The sequence below is a fragment of the Thunnus thynnus genome, chromosome 15, assembly GCF_963924715.1.
Source record: "Thunnus thynnus chromosome 15, fThuThy2.1, whole genome shotgun sequence".
Lineage (NCBI taxonomy): Eukaryota > Metazoa > Chordata > Actinopteri > Scombriformes > Scombridae > Thunnus > Thunnus thynnus.
The window spans coordinates 5,917,328-5,936,985 of record NC_089531.1 but is presented as its reverse complement, the minus strand read 5'-3'; the positions used below and the strand labels follow the sequence as shown (position 1 = coordinate 5,936,985).

The 19,658-nt window shown below is 38.6% G+C and overlaps 1 protein-coding gene across 1 annotated transcript; it reads left to right on the top strand.

Annotated features, from left to right (window-relative positions):
- The first annotated feature begins 6,794 nt into the window (after nucleotides 1-6,794).
- gnb3b (guanine nucleotide binding protein (G protein), beta polypeptide 3b) lies at nucleotides 6,795-18,181 on the top strand. Its single transcript, XM_067612075.1, has 9 exons — nucleotides 6,795-7,031; nucleotides 9,620-9,732; nucleotides 11,188-11,333; nucleotides 13,115-13,178; nucleotides 13,603-13,759; nucleotides 13,923-13,989; nucleotides 15,526-15,727; nucleotides 16,759-16,975; nucleotides 17,070-18,181. Exons 2-9 carry the CDS (start codon nucleotides 9,664-9,666, stop codon nucleotides 17,174-17,176), a joined length of 1,029 nt encoding a protein of 342 aa, XP_067468176.1. The 5' UTR covers nucleotides 6,795-7,031; nucleotides 9,620-9,663; the 3' UTR covers nucleotides 17,177-18,181.
- The last annotated feature ends 1,477 nt before the right edge of the window (nucleotides 18,182-19,658 follow it).

Here is a 19,658-nt window from a genome sequence, read left to right as displayed (position 1 = left end):
TAGCTTATTTCCTCTTTCATGACAACTGTATGGAGGAATTTTTTCATAACTCACCTGTTTAAATTTTATTAAGCCATAAAGTTACACACAATTAAGGACGTGGCCACTTTGAGTGGCTTGTTTCAGCAACCCGGCTTCATTCGGCCCATCTCAGCTCCACCTCTTTGCCCATTTTGGGTTGGACGTCACAGTGGCTGCATCCATATTTTTTACAGTGCATGACAGAAACGCAACTCAAAATGAATGCGAATGTTACTCTGTGTCTGCTGGATGTGTAAATTTGCACCTGTTTGATAACACAAGTTGGTCGCATCAACTTTATAAAGTGATCATATGTCAATGCCTCCAAGTGGCCAAAATAATGTAATTATACAGCTTTAATATAACACCAGATTTTAGCTATTATGATGATAATAATACAACAAAAAAAAAATAGTATTTGACCAAGATTAGGTTCTCATCGTGGGGAAAAAAGCATCACACCTTAGTCAATTTGGGCACAAAAACCCTACAAGTTCAAAAAATTGTTATACATTGGGTTTTTGGAGTATCTTGGTTATGTTTTGCACAGCTTATCCCAGTTTAAGAAACCTGGATAAGACCTTATCCCTATCCAGGTTTTGAGAAACCTGGATATTCTACCTGGAGTACTCCGATAGAAACCATGACACTGTGGCATGTTAACACCTTATCCAGGTTTCATAGTGGCTGAGATGGGGAGAAATTAAGACACCACCTGCAAGCAGACGATCAGGAACCTGGATACCGTTATAGTCATGTGTACAGGCATATGAATTACCATGTTTTTCATGTTCCATATAAACGCCATATCCCATATATAATCAAAAACAGGATAAGGCTCAAAACCAGGATACTAATGCACATGTAAACGCTCTCACTGATACATGTGGCAGTCCTTCACAAAGTTGAGACGATATCGATGGCCAAAGTGCAAAACCTCCTATCTGCAGAATTTTCTGATTGGCAGATTTCACTTTGGAAGGTGAGAACAAGGAAGGCTGCTCATATTCAGTCTGTCTGCTGGATAATCCCGCCCTTTGTTGTGACAGAAAAGTCACCTGATGAAAACCTACCAGATTCGCTGGGAACATGTTGAGTCACAAAACCTCCAATCTGCATCAGCACCAGACCGAGCTGAATTCTGACCCTGGTATACCACAATGTAGTAACTATTACATTTATTACCCTGGACCTGAAAACAACTTAATTTTATTTTTAATTTGATTCTAATTATTAACTTGATTTAGAGCATCGTTTTGTAGAACCTCTTCCAACTTACACCAAGTGCAAAAGCTCCTATCAAAATGATCCAGGAAAAGTGGGGAAAAACCTCCTATCTGCACTTTGCGAGGCACTAATACTTAGTCGGTATTGTTAACACGTAATATATTATGTATTGGGTATCCTTAACAAATAGCATTCTGCAAGAAAACACATTTTTTTAGTTTTCTCAAAAAAGTGCATTTTTCAGAGAGGAGGTTTTGCTCTTCGGCCATCGATATGTAGAAATATTTACAACACTAATTTGACATTTGAGATCGCTGCTCTGACACATGCAACAACACAAATTCCTTGTAGACTTACCTGGTGAACACAGTCTGATTCTGATGTGACCAAAAGCTCCAGAACACCTACTCAATGGACGTTGTGGTCGTGAAATTGACTCTTTGTGTTGAAAATCTGTTGAAAATAGATGCATATGAGTTTGTCACTTTCATCTCATTGTCACCAGTTATCAGGTTAATAAATCTAAAATAGATGATGTGAAATAAATAAACATTTAGAAATAAATGATACTATGATAACTGTAATGTGACTCTTGTTGGTCGCCTGTAATCTCTTCTTGTTTCCCAGCAGGTGGCAACACTAACACAGGCAACCTACAGTCAATGTTGACTATACGGAGGCCTCATTTTTAAATAGCAGAAGTGGAGAGCAGCTAAAGTATATTTTTAAATTCTTCATGATGAACACATGCAAGGTATTTCCTCTTGCAGTGTTTTTAGATGAGTTTTGGTCCATAAAAGTAGAAAATATCCTTTGATGTATAAAAAAAACATCAAAAGACACACACGCACATGCAGAGTCTTGAAAATAAGTGAGTTTAAATCAGGCTTTGAGGCCTTTTGAACAGTAAAATGTGGAGTTCATATAAGATTTAATTTAAGTTGAGCCTTTACAATTAAAACAAAATGAATTTACTCGAGAATATTATCAGAAATGAATGAAAAAAAATCCTCTGAATTTGTTTGAGAATAAAATGGAAAAGAAATATCTCCTTTTAATCATACGTTTTTCAAATCTATCTGACAAATTTAGCTTTTTATCTCTTCTTTCTTAATCATCCGCCTCAGATGAATCTTGTAAATTAATTTTATTTTCAGAATATGTTTTCTCAAAGTGTTAATGCACATCGTCTACACTGTACAAGACAAGAGTCTCAGAGCCCCTCCAATGAGCTGTCACTTCTTCTCCTCTGAGCTGAAAGACCTACATCCTGTCAGCTTGTCACCTCGTCCACTTCCTGTCCTCTCAAAGTGGGCTAAGAACGTCCCTGAACGCAGAAGCCAAAGGTTGTAGAGGGGGGGTTTGTCGAGTCCTGCTTCCCTCCTGAGCTCGTTACCACAGGGAGTTATCAGGAAGTCAGCAAGCCCTCTTCTGTCACAGTTCATTAGCCCGGATTACAGGCCAAGACTTACTGAGAGAGAGAGAGAGAGAGAGAGAGAGGGAGAGAGAGAGAGAGAGGAGGGAGAAATACACAGGCTCTTTACTCTATGTGTTAATGTAAAAAAAATGTTTAGTCACTAACCAGTAAGAGGTAAGACAGTGTGAGATTTCAGTGAACAGAAAAGAATGTTTTTCAGCATGTTTTATTACTATTAAATGGTAATGAGGACATATTGAATATAGTTTAAAAAGACTTTGAAACAGTCAAACAGTCTGCTTCATTTTAAAGTAGCTGTTTATGAATGTATAGAGGGAAAAAAGACAAGACAGACACTTCCTGCTAAAGACGAAGCACCTCAGGGTTAATTTCAGACCAGTAAATGATTAGTGAAAACATTAATTTAAAGGACAGGTTCACAATTTTTCATGTCTGTCTTAAAACAACAGTCAGGTGTCCATATGAACAGTGAAAGAGGTTTTTCCTTGCTGTTATCATTCCTCCTGTTCATACTGGCTGTTAAAAGATCCCCTTCAAATGTGTTTTCAGTGTAAGTGATGGAGGCCAAAATCCACAGTCGAAAGAAAACATATTTAAGTTTATCTTAAGACTCTTTTTAATTAAAAAAAATCCCATTTTTGTGTCTCGATGGACAGTGTTTCCCTGTTGAGCTGCGGTGGACGTTTAGTAACAAAAAGAGGAAATTTGGCCCTAAAAATACAGTAACTTTGAAAAATATTGACTAGATTTGTCTACTTGGATGCTGAAGCTTCATAATAGCTTCAACCAAACTTTTAATGCATCTTAGCACAGAGGGAGGATTGTGGATTTCGTCCCCCATCATTGACATTGTAAATGCATTATGAAGGGATCTTCTAATGGTCAGTATGAACAGGAGGAATGATTACAGCAAGAAAAATGTGTCAATTATTATTCTGGCAGGTGACTGCTGATTTAAGACAGAGTTGAAAAACTGTGAACCCTTCCTTTAATCTTTATATTTAATTGTAAGAGATGAACCTGTTTGGTCATACATAATTTACAAAATATGTGTTTGCATGTGTAAAACCAGGCAGAATCATAAACTGAACACACCTTTGTGATTGGACTTTAACATAAAAACTGTGCTTTGAGACAAATACACGACATAATGTTTTTGGGATTTGAACTCACAACCTCTGTGTTACCAAAGCTTGTGGAGCTGCTGCAGCTCTCACACAGAGAATAATTATATATGGGAGTCAGATGTACAATCCTGATGATTTTATTTTAATAACATTAAATGATAAATGATAAGTCAAGTGGAGAAGCAAGGACACGGAGACGTTGGAGAAGTCTTTTGGACCCAGCACCATGAACAGATAGATGTGTCTGTATTTTTTATACCGCTTATTTGTTTTTTGTGGAAATGGAAAAACACTGACAAAAAAACAGAATTTACAATAAAAAAGTTCACACACACACAAATATACTCAAGGTAAAGATACAAAAACATACATTTGATACTTAAAAATAGTTTATTATATTGGTGGAAAAAAGCACCTGTGGTTTTACTTTAATTCTGAATACATACGTAAAAAGCTTACTTACTAAAAACATTTGGGTTTTGTTTTTTTTTTGCTTGAGTTAAACTTAAAGACACAGTGCCTGAAGGTTAAATAAACTTGAGTTGCAGGACGGACTCCATAACATATACCTGCAGACATCAAACCACTAGGCCAGCCAGGGCTGCGTAACATCAATATCACCGTATGACGTCACCAGGCCTGAGCCAAAACCTGTCGCATCAAATACTAAAAAAAGACACGGCTGGAGGTGAGGCTTAATCTGAAAGTCCCCACTGGATGAGGCCATCATTCGATCTCAGCATGCACCGATGATGCATGAGGGCAAATGGCAGATTAGCGGGATATTGAACCAATGAGGATGAGGCTTGTGGCTTAGAGCCAGGGTGTAGTAACTAGGCTACAGGACCTGAGCCTGAGCACAGAGGAAAACATTTCCCAAGTGTTTTAACGTCTTAAGCCGACAAACTGGCACGCTGTCCATGAGAGGCAATTAAGCTCATCAAATGATTTCAGTTTTCCCTTTTGAAAGCTTTAATGTTGGCTAAAAATCATGCTGGAGGTTTTTTTATTGACCCTAAACACAGAACTTTAACTTTTTTGTTGTCTCTGCTTTTCCTTGTATTACAGATATATTGAATATATTTGGGTTTTGGACTGCTGGGTGGACAAAACAAGAAACAGTTTGATTTAATGACGTCACCTAAGGCTGCAACTAAGGATTATTTTGCTCTAAATCTCTAAAACGCCACTTTAAACTACCTGCACAGAATCAAATGGCAAACTCACACAGTTAGCATTTAGCAGCTAAAGAGCCAGATATTTCCCTCAGGAGTTGGTGGAGAACAAAAACAGAGCTAAAAGAGAGTGAATATTGGACTTACATTCACCAGGTGGACAGAAACACAAGTCCGAATGAATGATAATGTTGCTCTGTAACTGCTTGATGTGGAAATAAGCAACTGTTTGCAAAAATGATATGTCAGTGTTGTGTTCACTAGTTGTTTCTGCTGAAAATAAGTGGACAAAAAATCAGTTATTGGATGGTTAATAATCAGTAGTAGTAAAATATTTACAATATTGGTGAAACTGTTGCAAGAGTAGCAGGGTGCATTAGTAGGAAGACCAAACTAATGCATCCAAATCCTTGTCATTTACTCTGCTGAAGTGCTCTTAAGTAAGACACTGGATCTTTAACAGCTCTGGAGTAGCTGATCTTGACCTCTGACCTCCCTCTGCAGTATAAAGGGAAGGGACAGGAAAAAATTAGTCCTTTTGAGATCTATTTAATATCTTATTACGTCAGATTATTACACATGTGGAGTTTCCCAGCATCCACCTACCTAGAAGTGGGAAAAAAAATGGAAATCTCCCCTCAAACCACAAGTCAGATTACAGGATGTGAAGGGGGCGGATCAAACGAGATGATCTCTAATGGATGACCAATACCTGCTCTCCTTCTGTCGTAGCTCGACCCCAAACCTCCCTGCTGTAATGTGTCTCTTTCAGCATCCAAATATATCTGCCATCTTGTCTCTGTCTCTCTGTGTTTGATTCCACACGGTCAAATGGAAAGAAATGATCTCAAAAGTGCAGCTGATTTGTTCTGTTTTTGTTGTTGTTTTTTTACAAGGTGCCGCCATGTCTTTCAATTTTAACTTTTGATTGACAGCGGTGGCTCACATTTCTCAAATTTACGTCTCATTTTGAGGCAAAACTCTGACTCTTGATCCACTTTCCCCCCTGCCTTCGCTGTGTGTCAGGTGTGACGCACGTTCAGGCTGACCTGCTCTAATTCCCTAACGAGATTGCCCGTCCCCGGATATCCCATTAGACCCTGATTAACCGGGCTCAGCTCATTAGCTCTGACAAACCAATTCACCCCTGTCAACCTCCACCCCAGACTATCCACTCCTCACTCCTGCATCCCATCAAAAAACATGTGCTGCAATGCCAGGAATCAGAATATTATGTCACCTCTCTGTGTCATAGGATGACATACATGTATCAAATCAAACCAGAAATCGATCAAATTTGAGAATTAAAGGTTGCAAATTATTTGATATGTGTCTTTAAAAGGTTTAAAAGTTGTTGGAATGAGACTAATTTTGCATTTTACTCTTATTTTACAGTCTTTTTGTTTGTTCTTTAGTTTCATTGCACCTTAAACTGTTTAAAACTGCTTCTTTATAGCATAAAACAAGAGTCATAATTAATGATTTGCATGCTGTGTTGGTTTTCTCCCTTTTTTTCTGTGCAACAGGTGTAATTTCTTTGCAAACCACCACAATCTTTTTTCCTCCGCTCTCATATTCTCACATTTCATGTCCACCTGTTCCCTTTCTCTTCCCGTCTTGTTCTTTCATTTCTTCACCTGCGCTTGTCTTTTGACCTCATAACCTGATTTTCTCCCTCCAATCGGTTTACCTACCTCCTCTCACCATGCTCTCTCTCTCTCTCTCTCTCTCTCTCTCTCTCTCTCCTTCCCTCTCTATTTCCATCTTTGAGCTTTATCCCTTCATCCCTTATCTGCTTCATCCCCTCCAATCCTCATCTGTTCTTCAGTGTGGAGGAAGGGAGAGAGAAAGAGAGAGTTTTCACAAGTAAGCTGCTAGCAGTCTGACGGGGGAGAGCATCGGAGGAGCCAGCAAGCAGGTTGCACCCTGGGATTGTGGAATCTAAACAAGCTCAAAGGGAAACAAAGAGCCGGAGGGTCCTGACACAGGAACTGCACAGGTGCAGAAGAAGAAGCGAGAAGGGACCACATTGTGTGTGGAAAGGTGAGTTTCTTCTTTTAACGCGTCTGAAGTTGTCGTCTCTACAGGTGTCTCCTCGGCTGTCGGAGCTGCACTGCTTCCTGCTGTGAGGCTGCACCGTCTTACTTTGTGAGAGTTTCACAAATTGGATTTTTGTTTTGTGAGATTTCAAAAAACAGGAAATGGATTTTTGCTTCAAAATGCAACACAGGACCAAAGTGATGGAAAACTTGGCTGCCTCTGCAAACCATGAAATGTGGCTGCATTTGGTGCATTTGCAGTCATTTTGGAGAAGCATGAGGTTTCCTTAAAGGTTCAGAGTTATTTAATAAAAGTCAGCGGTCATCAGTTATGCAGAGAGGCCACTCTGGAAGCTGCTGATAGTTTTTAGTTTTTATTCCTTTTGCTAAATAGAATAATTTATCAATCCTGTGTTAGATTTCAGCCAAAGTAATGATTCCTTAAACCCTTTGAAGGTGATCTTTGGATTGCAGGGAAGCTGCCAAAGAGGATTGGTGCCTCAGGTGTGGCAGCAGTAAGCTGCATCCTGATCTGAAACTCATCAGGCTCACCGAGTCTGCAGGTTTCTCTGCAGCAGAGACTTTTGTTTCTTCCTGATACAAACTTTAATGTCAGTTGGTGATCTGAGTTCTTGAAAATGAGATATACAGCAGACACATGTATGTGTGGGAGCACAAACGCACCATCGTTTCCTTCACATAGGACAGTAGAGGAGCAGTGGATGTCATACATCCTGACATTTGACTGCAACAGACCCTCCACATCTCCCACTGTCCGCTTCACCCTCCCTCCCTCTCCCTCTCTGATCCTGAGGTAAAGAGCAGTCAGTAATCGGATGACAAAAGATTTGACCGGTAAAGCTTCCCTTAAGATCTCCTGCCGGGATTTAAAGCCCTGTAGCAACCTCCACCTCCACCCGTCCCATATCTCCGTCCTGCATCCTGTCGCAGGTTCAAGCTGCTACCTGCACTGCATGTAGGCCACATCCTCCACCTTTACCTCTGCTGTTCAACGGAGCTTTGACCTTTTATTAGGCAAGATATAAAGTATATGGAGGGATGCAAGTAATCTGTTCATTATTTGAACAGTTTGAACAATTGATTGATTGTTAAGGCTATAAAATTAGGCTTAAAATTGCTTGATGTGTTTTCCAAAACCCCAAAATAGTTAATTTAATGATATGAAATAGAGAGAAGCAGAAACATCTGAGAAGCTGGAAGCTGCAAATGTTTTGTGTCATTGCTTGATAAATAAGTGATTCTTGCTGGTTTTCTAAGCGTCTTCTCTTAAAGTTTTCTTTTTGTCTTGCAAGCTGTTGTGTTGTAAAGACATTTTAAATGAGAAGTAGTTGAAGCTTTTCATTTGCACGACCTACAACCTTTGAAAAAAAGGGTCTTTTATTGAAATGATGCTCTTGAATTGTCCTCATGAGCATTAATGGTAACATTTCCCTGTGATCTCTGAGAGAGAGCTGTATAGTTTTGAAAGAGGGTCCTTGTCTATGGGCAGAATCGTGCACAGAGGTAATTGGTGTTAAATTAGTCAGACGTCAGTATCCTATTACAGAGTATTAGGCACGTACACTAAACTACTGCACGAAGGGCTTTTGGGGAATGTAATTTATGTCTAAGTAAAGGATGCAGTCAGATGGGAAAGATGTTTAAAGACGAGCAAAAGCAATGTTTCTGTTTCCTGCCTGTTGCTTGTTGCTTTTAATGTTGGTGACTGAAAACTTTAAGGTTGTTTTGTCCTAAATGCTCTGACTGCCAGCTAACTAACCCCCCCAACCCCCCCAAAAAAGTTGATTTTGCAAAGCTGAGAGTCAGTTATGAGCCAGATACCCAAAACTAATCATTATAAAGTTTAGTTCGATCTGAACATGTTCTTAGGTTTCCTCTCAAAATATGACACCGATCCGATGTCATAATGTCATATTCTCATTTCCCAAATCACACAGTTTGGGGAGACAGTGACAATTCTGATGAAACAGAAAGTGTAAAGTCAGATTCATTTAGTGAAAATTAAAGAAAATTGAAGAAGAGGTTTGCTATTTTGATTTTGTAGTGATTCTAAATTGATTTATTATTCAGAAATGTGCTGTTACAGTCCTGGGATCACAACTGTTTTAGGTGTATTTCATACATTGTTTTATCTCCCTTCCTTCCCTCCTTTTACCATACTGTAAATCTCTCTCCCATCCTTCCTTCCTTCCTTCTTTATTTCTTGCTATTGACCTCTTTCTCACCCTTCACACTTTGTACATGATAACTGGAGCAGTGTGCAAGCTAACAGCATTACAACTTTGGTTCAGGGAGGGATTAAAGCAGTCAGGTATGTGTCTAATCTTTCCTCCAGACTTGATGTTGTAACAGCAACTCAAGTGTTCTAGATCAAGGTATCAGGGTCACCAGTGAGATGGTCGTTGTCTACCTGTGCTGACCAAACTGTCTGGGTCAATGAGTTAAGATTATTTTTCTGTTCCCAGGTTGAAGAATGAACTGTCACACTCGACTAAAACAACATTTTCTTCTCTTTTTCTCTTTTTTTCACCCCCCACATTTTCTTCTTCTTCTCTCTCTTTCCTGTTTCAGAGTGTTCATTTTCCCGCCAGTAACATCCCCTAGCAACTGTTGCCATGGCAGCTGAGAAAGCTGAAATGGATGCACTGAAAAAGGAGTGCGATGGCCTCCGTGCACAGATTGAGGTGAGCAACTTCCTGCACGGGGAAAACTGTTTCCTGTTGAAGGTCCTTCTATGCACAAAGCTGAAACGTCTGTGCATGTTTTCCCCCCCTGTGCTTGTACTGGACAGTATAAACGAAATTAAAAGAAACTATCTAATAGATTTGGGTGTATGAACCCCTTTTTGTGCTGCTAAAGGCCTGTAAAACCTGTGAAAGCAGCGTGAGGCTCGACTACACAAAACAGAAATAAAATAAAATCCAACCGGCCACCAAATAAAAATAATAGTGACCTTTATTTATATGGTTCCTTTAAAAAAAACAAGTTAACAAACGTGAGAGCAGATAAAAAACTATGAGGAAAAATTATTACTACTAGTACAACTTCTATCACTACTTCTGATGTAGCTGCTACTACTTCTACCACTAATATTACTGGTTCTGTTACTAATGCTATTACTATACTGCTGGTATCATTCCCACAAGTACTACTACTATACTTATGCTCCTGCCATTACACAGTAGTGGAAAGTAACAAAGTACATTTACACAAGTACTGTACTTAAGTACAATTTTGAGGTACTTCCATGTGATGCTACTTTATACTTCCACTCCACTACATTTCAGAGGGAAATATTGTACTTTCTATTCCACTACATTTATTTGACAGCTTTAGTTACTTTTCAGATGAAGATTTGACACAATGGATAATATAACAAGCTTTTAAAATACAACACATTGTTAAAGATGAAACCAGTGGTTTCCAACCTTTTTGGCTTTTGACGTCTTACAAAAAGCAGTGTGTAGTCGGGGTCACATTTCACATGTCTATGAGTTGTTAACAGCTCCACCAAATAGTGATTTTTCCCTCTAAACTTCTCACATGCTTTCATTTCAATAAATGTTCAAATGATCCAATATTTCAGCAAAAATCAAAGATTAGATAAAAAGTCCAAAAACTGAAAACAGATTTGTGTATCAGAACTTTGTTTTTTCTTCTTTCCTCTCCCATTAATCATCTCACCACCCCTCAGATTTATCTGCTGACCCTTTGGAGGGGCCCGACCCCTAGGTTGGAAACCACTGGACTAAACTAGCTAACTGTATATAAAGTAGTTGAAACTAGCTCCACCTCCAGCAGCTACAACAGTAACATGCTGCTCTAACACTGATGCTTCACTATTAATAATCTAATGTCATATATAATAATATATCAGTCAGAGGGACCAAACCACTACTTTTACTGCAATACTTTAACTACATCAAGCTCATAATACTTAGGTACTTTTAAAGTAGTAGGATTTTTCATGCAGTACTTTTACTTATGGAGTCTTTTCATATTGCTATATTGGTACTTTAACTTAAGTAAAGGATCTGAATATTTCTTCCACCACCTCCATTATTTGAAATAATGTTAATTAGCTCAATATTCACTATTCTTTTTCGTCCCTAACATGTACTTCCCTCTGGTACCACTAGGCGGCCCGCAAGGCTGTGAATGACACCACCATGACGGCAGCTGCAGGGGGCGTGGACTCAGTGGGCCGAGTTCAGCTGAAGCAGAGGAAGAACCTCAAGGGTCATCTGGCCAAAATCTATGCCATGCACTGGTCAGCTGACTCCAGGTGAGGACGAACAGCTGCACAGGAGTCCACTCCATACTCCGTACATCAGAGTCACACAGATGTTTCTAGGAAATGATCTGATTGATCCAGTGAAGCATCAGTGGACACGTGGACATCTTATAAAAACACACTTTACATAAACTCAGCTGTACATGAATTCAAAGTAAACACAAGTTTGTGCAGGAGAAATAGGAAGCTACAAGCTCATACAAAGTCCTCTACTGAAAACTCAAGGCAAGATAAACATGAATTACATTAAATGAAAATAAAGAGGAGAACACTGTACTTGTTTTAAGATGTTTTTTAATAGTCAACAAAGATGATGAGTGATGGACGATGTGCAAGTTTGAATTCAACAAAAAAAAAACTAAACAAATTTAACTATAAAACTGTAAAATAAAGGAAGATTAAGTCTGATGACTTGAATTAATCTGAAAAATGTATAAATAAACATACAATTCTGTATTATATGACTGCAACTAACAATTATTTTCATTATTGAGTAATTTGTCTTGAGTCTTTTGGTTCATAAAATGTCATAAAACAGTGAAAAATGTTGATTATTGTTTCCACAAATGTCTTCTTTTGTCCCGACCAGCAGTCCACAACCCAAAGATATTCAGTTTACTGTCATGTATGACAAAGAAAATATTCAAATAGTCACATTTGAGAAGCTGGAATTGGATATTTTTTTCTTAAAGAGTGACTCAAAATGCGTTATACTGCAGCTCTGCAGTAGTTTATTAATACTAAAGACAGTTTAAAGGTTTAAGGTTGTGAAAAAGCGGAGCTGATGATTCATGACAGTGAGAAGATGTAGTATATGATGTAGCAGAGTTCTTTTGTTAAGATTTGAGGAATATTTGTACGTTTTATTTAGTCCCTTCAGGATGAGTTCTTTTGGTTTAGCACAGATTGAGTTTCTGCTTCAAGTTTACATTTCATGTCACTTTTTCCTGTTCATGTGAGCTTTTCCAAAGTCATAAATGGCAAAGAAAGATAAACATTCCTGCTTAATTTTTGATCACACCATTCAGGATGTTAAGCTAAGCTAACTAGCGTATATCTACATAGCTACAAAGCTGAGGTTTAACTCAGGTTTAACCAATGAGATGTTTTTTATCTTAAGAAAACACTGTACACCCAAAATTAAGCTCAAATTTTAAAACATTACCTAGTTTAGATTATTGCTATACAATATTTTGGCTACAATTTACTTTAAGTCTTCCTATTTTGCATTTAAAAGCAGTATACAAACATATAAATGGTGTGTTAAAAAAACTATAATGTTGTTTTAAGCAGATATAAGGACATTTTAAGGGTTAATTAATGTACAATTCCACTGTAAGAACAGCTGCGTTTGTAAAAGATGTGCATAGAAATCAAAACAGTAAAAAAAGATAAACATAATAATACAATTTTAAAAAAACAAAGGAGAAAAACTTACATTTTTACCATTTTTTCCATGTTTATGCCTCCATAAATTAAGTCTAGTATAACTTGTCTCTAATAGTAATTTGTATTTTGCAACACAGATGAGCAGCACTGCCTCCAACAGGCAACAAAGAGATACACACACACACACACACACACACACAATTTGATTGATATTTGACTGAATCAATTAAGTGCTGTTGGTCGTCAGCACGTGATTTTTTTTTAAGGAAGTTTTATTATTCTAGTGTTGCTGCTGTTGTTCTCTCTCAGTGTCGGTGTGGCTCCTGGACTAATCAAGTTTCTATATTGAATAATATCGATTAACTCTTTCATCTTTCTCACAGGTCAATGGTCAGTGCATCACAGGATGGCAAGCTTCTTGTCTGGGACACCTTCACAGGAAACAAGGTACAAGGTTTACACACAAATATTACAAAGTTTCCACCTTAAATTGGGCATTAAAGATCTTTACTTGTTCTGCAGTCTTTAGGTGAGGTACAACATGTCAACATAAGTGTCTTCTGCCATGTTCTCATGTCAAATGTTTGTGAATTTATCATCATAAAACAATAGAACATTCATTTATTGTAACTGGTCAGTTTGTAAATCTTATTGTATAAATGGTGTTCAGCCTTTTTTGGAGTGTAAGAGTGGTTAGACTGATATAATGATTTCTCATGATACTGTATGTGTCATGTATCATTACTCTCACTCTTCCGTGATGGTTTAACTTCTGTTTCCACCTTGTCAGGAATGAAAATATGGCAGATATTGATAACATTAACACGTTAGGCAGGTTGAACATTGTCTAAACTGAATTTCTGTTTCCCAGTTGGTTGCTGTCCCACTAAAGTCTGCCTGGGTGATGAGCGTCGCCTTCGCCCCCTCTGGTAACCTGGTGGCCAGCGGCGGTCTGGATAACATGTGTACAGTGTACAACATCAAGGCTGCCAGCCCCAAGACCCTCAGGGAGCTGGACGCACACACAGGTGAGGACGACGCCGTTTTAACGCCCTAAAGGGGTGAAAATTAATAAATCAAAATTACAGCTAAAATTTAAAGACAAAAGATTTGAATATGGAGGGAAAGATGGATGAACTGATACCTCTCTCTCTCTCTCTCTCTCTCTCTCTCTCTCTCTCTCCCACCCAGGTTACCTGTCTTGCTGCCGTTTCCTTAGCGACACTGAGATCCTCACAGCTTCTGGTGACACCACCTGGTAAGTTTCTCATTGATAATTTTTCTTTCATCACACGTGTTTATAGTAGAAAATATTATACACAAAATATATATAATATACACGTACAAGTATTTTGAATCTAAAGTAACTCCAAAGGCGTCATTTACTAACATATCAAGTGTGCATCCAAATACACAAATATAAAGTTTACAGTATATGTATGCAGTGTGCTGTTTTGGCAAATAGCAGACAAAAGATTCTGATTTGTTAAGGACGGATAGATAATGATGGAAAAAAAACTGCAAATGCTAATTTCAGATTTCTAAAACCTCATAAAAAGCAACAAAATTTGTTTTTCCCAAGGATTTATTTATGTATTTCTTTGTTTGTTCATCATTGCCAACACTTTTACTACCATCCACCATTTATTCCAGCCATGAACATGAAAAAAACAAAAAAACATGTTACATGTTGCATTTCAGGAAAAGAAGTTTCCATTAACAACCAACTAACCCACTCAAAAATCAAGATATTTTAATATGCATACAGGAACTGCAAAATGAATACTCCCAACATTTAGCGAGTTTATAGTTTAGCACTAACAGCTCCATTGCTTTCCAACAACTCTTAAGTCTGCTCATGCACTTGTACTGTATGTACTGAGTACAGGTAATACTTGTAGAGATGCAAATCCAGACATTGTGACTAAATAAATGGTTAGTGCATGCATGTGGGCTATTCACTGACCACCATCTCAGAAGTCCTCTAAACAGTAATGTTGAACAAACACCAGGTGATTCTGGTGTATTAGCAGCTAGCTAACAAGATGCAACTGTTTCCCCTTTCCCAGTCTTTGTGCTGTGCTAGCTTAAACACATCACAGACCAGTCGATATTATATCAATATCATGATACAAGACTACATATCGTCTTAGATTTTGGATATTATAATATTGTGATATGGCATAAGTGTTGTCTTATCCTGGTTTTAAAGGCTGCATTACAATGAAATGATGTCATTGTCTAAACTTATCAGACTGTTCTAGCTGTTCTATTATTTGCCTTTACCCACTTAGTCATTATATCCACATTACTGATGATTATTTATCAAAATCTCATTAAATATTTTGTGAAAGCACAAATAGTCATCACTACAATATTGTTGCAATATCGATATCGAGGTCTTTGGTCAAAAATGTAATTTTGTTAATATCACCTAGCCCTAGTTCAAGATGTTTTTAAAAAATGTCTGCCCATGGAAGTTAGCTATTTTTAAAATTGTTTTTAGTTATTAATTTTGTTTTTGATCCTTTTGCAGCATGTGTCTCTCATGATAGTGATCAAAAAGTAAACTTTATAGTAATAATAACAATAATCTTTATTTTTAGAGCACTTTTCAAAACCCACGTTACAAAGTGTTTTATAAGGGCGGCAAAATAAAACAGGCAAATCATAAAATCATTATTATTAGACCCGATCAACTTAAAAAGACCCTAATAGAGAGAGAACAACAACACTGACAGCAGCATTATGCTACGAGCGCTCCTTCATCTATAACCTCCATCATCTCCCTCAGCTGTCTGTGGGACCTGGAGACTGGCAAGCAGAAGGTAGTCTTCACCAACCACATTGGAGACTGCATGTCGCTGGCTCTGTCCCCCGACATGAACACCTTCATCTCCGGAGCCTGTGACTCTCTGGCCAAGCTGTGGGACTTGAGGGAAGGCACCTGCAAGCAGACCTTCATCGGACACACCAGTGACATCAACGCCATCGCTGTGAGGGCTCCATGAAGCGTCACATCACATAAGACAGACCAAAACTTTATGTAGTTCACTATAGTTACAGTCCACCATTTTATGTGAATGTCAGACCTCTGAGTGCCCTAAAAAAACCACAATTGAACCAAAAAAGTATCCACGGCAATTTAGACTACTTCAACAATAAGTTGAACAATTTATAATGCAAAGTCCTGAACCACAGTGACGATATGCATAAACAGGAAGGGAACCTCCTAGAGTTTCTTGTGAAAGTATTAGAAACACTTGAGGTGAGACAGAAACAGAGCAGAAGGTCTTTGAAGTCAGTGAACTGAAGAATAAAATGATTTTTGACATGACATATTTAGGATCTACCTTATGGATACGTTTGAACGGATGCTATTTTTGTAAACACGAGGTCTTGCTAATTACCACTAAACCACTAAATACCACAATGTCGATGTAATGAGGCAAGAAAGGGAGAGTTGGCCATCTAGCAGATACTGTCATCCTAGTGGAATTAATGAGGTTAATGTTCAAAGGTAACTTAATTAAGATCCTGGTGCTGTAAAACCTAAGAGAGTCGAGGCAAACACACGTCAGCAGCACTAGCTTTAGTCTGGTGTTGGAATTGCTGTTTTGCGACGAGGATGTTGTTGCATTCATTTGTTGTGTTTCCCTGTTGAGCTGCGGTGGAAGTATAGTAACAAAAAGAGGAACTTTGGCACTAAAAAGACTTTAACGTTGAAAGATATCTACTCAATTTGACTCAATTTGGACGACTGAAGCTTCATATTAGCTTAGCAAGAAGGACTGTGGATTTTGTCTCCATTATGTGCATTATAGGGGAACCTCTAATGGCCAGTATGAACAGGAGGAATGATTATGGCAAGAAAAACCTCTATTGTTTTAAGACAGACTTGAAAAATTGGGAACCTGCCCTTTAAATCAATAAATTTGATGACTGGCACAGAAGAGACAGATCATGTAACACATACAGGCAAATACTGATAAACACCAATCATTTTGTCCTTCTCTCCTCTATTCAGTTCTTCCCCAGTGGAAATGCCGTCATCACAGGCTCCGACGACTGCGCCTGCAAGATGTACGACCTGCGCTCCGACCAGGAGGTGAATAGCTACCAGGACGGCAGCCTGAACGCCGGCGTCACGTCTTTGGCTCTCTCCAACTCAGGCCGCCTCATCTTTGCTGGCTACGACGACTTCAACTGCCACATCTGGGACTCACTGAAGGGAGAGAAAGTCGGTGAGTAACGACAGAAGTAACGACAAAACGCAGCGAAACAAATTAGAAACGTAAAGCGAGACGAGGTCCTTTCTTTTTTCTTTTCCTCCTCCAGGTGTGCTGTCCGGCCATGACAACAGGGTGAGCTGCACCGGGGTCCCCGAAGATGGTATGGGCGTCTGCACAGGATCCTGGGACAGCTTCCTGAAACTCTGGAACTGAGTCGTCCTAGGGAAGAAAAACACGGGGGAGAGGGGATGGAGGAGGAGGAGGAGGAGGAGGAGGAGGAGAGGAAGAGGATGAAAAGGGTGGGAGATGGGGAGGAGAAGAGGAGAGGAGAATCAACTAGGAGGCGAGTGAGGTTGGAGGAGATTTCGTGCAGATGTTTTCACTCTCTTTCTCCCTTCCTCTCTACTTCCTCCTCATTTATGTATGCAAAATATGAGAGGTTGCAAGTGAGTCACGTTGTATAAATGGCATCAGGAACACAGTGCACGATGCATCCCGCTGTATGTACAAGAGTTTTACTATCGTTGAGGATTTAAACACCAGAAATAAAAAAACATATAAAAAATAGCGCATTATTCAAAAGGATTACTGAGCAGAAAATAAGCTCTTATTTTGAAATTGTCAATTAAACACATATAGATTTTTGACAATAAAAAAAAAAGAAAGAACACATGAATATTGAACAAGACTGTAGGATTACAGATATATTTTTATTATCTTTGAGATCTTTGACCTGTAAAAGAGCCCTGCACTTATTTAGACGAATATGTAAATTTATTTGTATTTTATAGTTGAAAATAACACATTAGGATGGAGAGTTGATGTACAGTGTCTTTTTTCTTTTTTTTTTTTTTTTTTTTTTTTGGGGGGCTTTACAAATATGTGTGTACCACTGGAGAAGAGCAAGAGTAGAGCTGCCGTCTTGGATCCCTGCTAACACAACCAGCTAACTTTTAAAACCAAGATGGCTGCTGCTGTTTTCCCCCATCTGACTGTGCAAAATCCGATTGATAAACCCAGACGAATGAAGGTTTGAAGGTCGAGTCGGGTGGCGGTCAGACCTATAAAAAAAAACACTCCTGTAAAGACCTGTAAACTTTATTTTACTCCCCTGTGTTCAGCTGCATTTTGTAGTACTTTTACACTTGTGCAGTTCCTCTGTAAAAAGACGAAATGTTTGTTGAAAAACTTTCTAATAAACATAGAATTCTGCATTAACACCATGTCAGAGTCTGTGTGTCTGTGTGTGTCAATGGATACGATTGACCTTTAAACTGATTTTAAAGGGTTACACATGTAATAAAGTTTGTTGTTGGGCTCCTGTTGACCCCCACTATACATGGTGGTACTCTAGAGTTGAAATGATTAGATGATTGGCAAACATTTTGGCAACTGATTGATCATTTAGTCATTGTTTAACAGACAAATGCCAAAAATTCCCTGGTATCAGCTTCTCAAATGTGAATATTTGCTAGTTTTCCCAGTGATAGTAGTTTTCCTTGATGGTAAACTCAACATCTTTGTGTTAAAACAAGTCATCTGAATATGTTCACTTGAGCTTCAAGGAATAATGATCAGCATTTTTCACTATTTTCGAAACTGTCCTCCCAAGAAAAACCACGTCAGTTGGCCAAAAACAACTTATAGTTACGTTTGAGTGACAGATGCCATCTAGCAGTTGTAGTAATTGTGATAACAGTGGTGCAGTTCAGATGACAAATAATAAACATAGCACAAAAAGTAAGGAAATTTGTGTTTGGTAGATTATTTCTTTGTTGTAACAATGCTTCTTGGCAATAAATATTATTTCTCATTCTTCAACCAGCATTTGTTGGTTTGTGGGGTTTATCAGAGACTACCTCCAGAATTTAGGAGTGGAGAGGATGGAATGGCCTGCCAGCAGTCCTGACCTCAACCCCATTGAACACTTGTGGGATCAGCTTGGGCGTGCTGTTCGTGCCAGAGTGACCAACACAACCACGTCAGCTGACTTGCAACAAATGCTGGTAGAAGAATGGGATGCCATCCCACAGCAGTGTATGATCAGCATGAGAAGGAGGTGCCAGGCTGTTGTGGCTGTGTATGGTTCTTCCCCACACTACTGAGGCTCCTGTTTGTTAAATAAATAAATTGTTAAATTGCCAATATGTCTTGTTTCTTCAAACTTCAATCATCCAATCCACCAAACACCAAACAAGAGTCAATGGCAGAATAAGCTGTTTGGCATTGGCAGAGAAGATTTGGCAAATTTTTCTTGGGTGCAACCCACATACTCTGCTACTCAAGCTCTGCTGATCATCCCACAAATGCATGTTCCTTACAAATGTGGCACCGTTGAAAAGGGAAATAAACAGGCTTTCCAACAGTATAAGATTTATTGCCAAGAAGCATTGTTATAACAAAGAAATAATCTACCAAACACAAATTTCCTTACTTTTTGTGCTCAGTTTATGTGGACAGATTTCCTCATTCAGAAGAGGGGGGGTGGATGGAGGTTTTAACCCAACAGTGGACTTTTGCCATTGTGAAAACTATTCATTTTCTGTCCGTCCCCTAAATGTAACCCTGTGGTTACAATTGTAGCCATGATGACAAAAGTGGTTTGACTTTAAGGAAGTAGTAACTTAAACCCAAACCACATGTTCCTCCAATCATTCCCTAAACATAAGCAGACCTTAACCACAGTGCTGTCACA

What these genes read in the sequence shown, in the direction of transcription:
- gnb3b (XM_067612075.1), top strand. Translation starts at nt 9,664, where the DNA reads ATGGCAGCTGAGAAAGCTGAAATGGATGCACTGAAAAAGGAGTGCGAT. An exon ending in GCCTCCGTGCACAGATTGAG is followed by an intron (nt 9,733 to 11,187) that starts GTGAGCAACTTC and finishes TGGTACCACTAG; the next exon opens with GCGGCCCGCAAGGCTGTGAA. An exon ending in CACTGGTCAGCTGACTCCAG is followed by an intron (nt 11,334 to 13,114) that starts GTGAGGACGAAC and finishes TCTTTCTCACAG; the next exon opens with GTCAATGGTCAGTGCATCAC.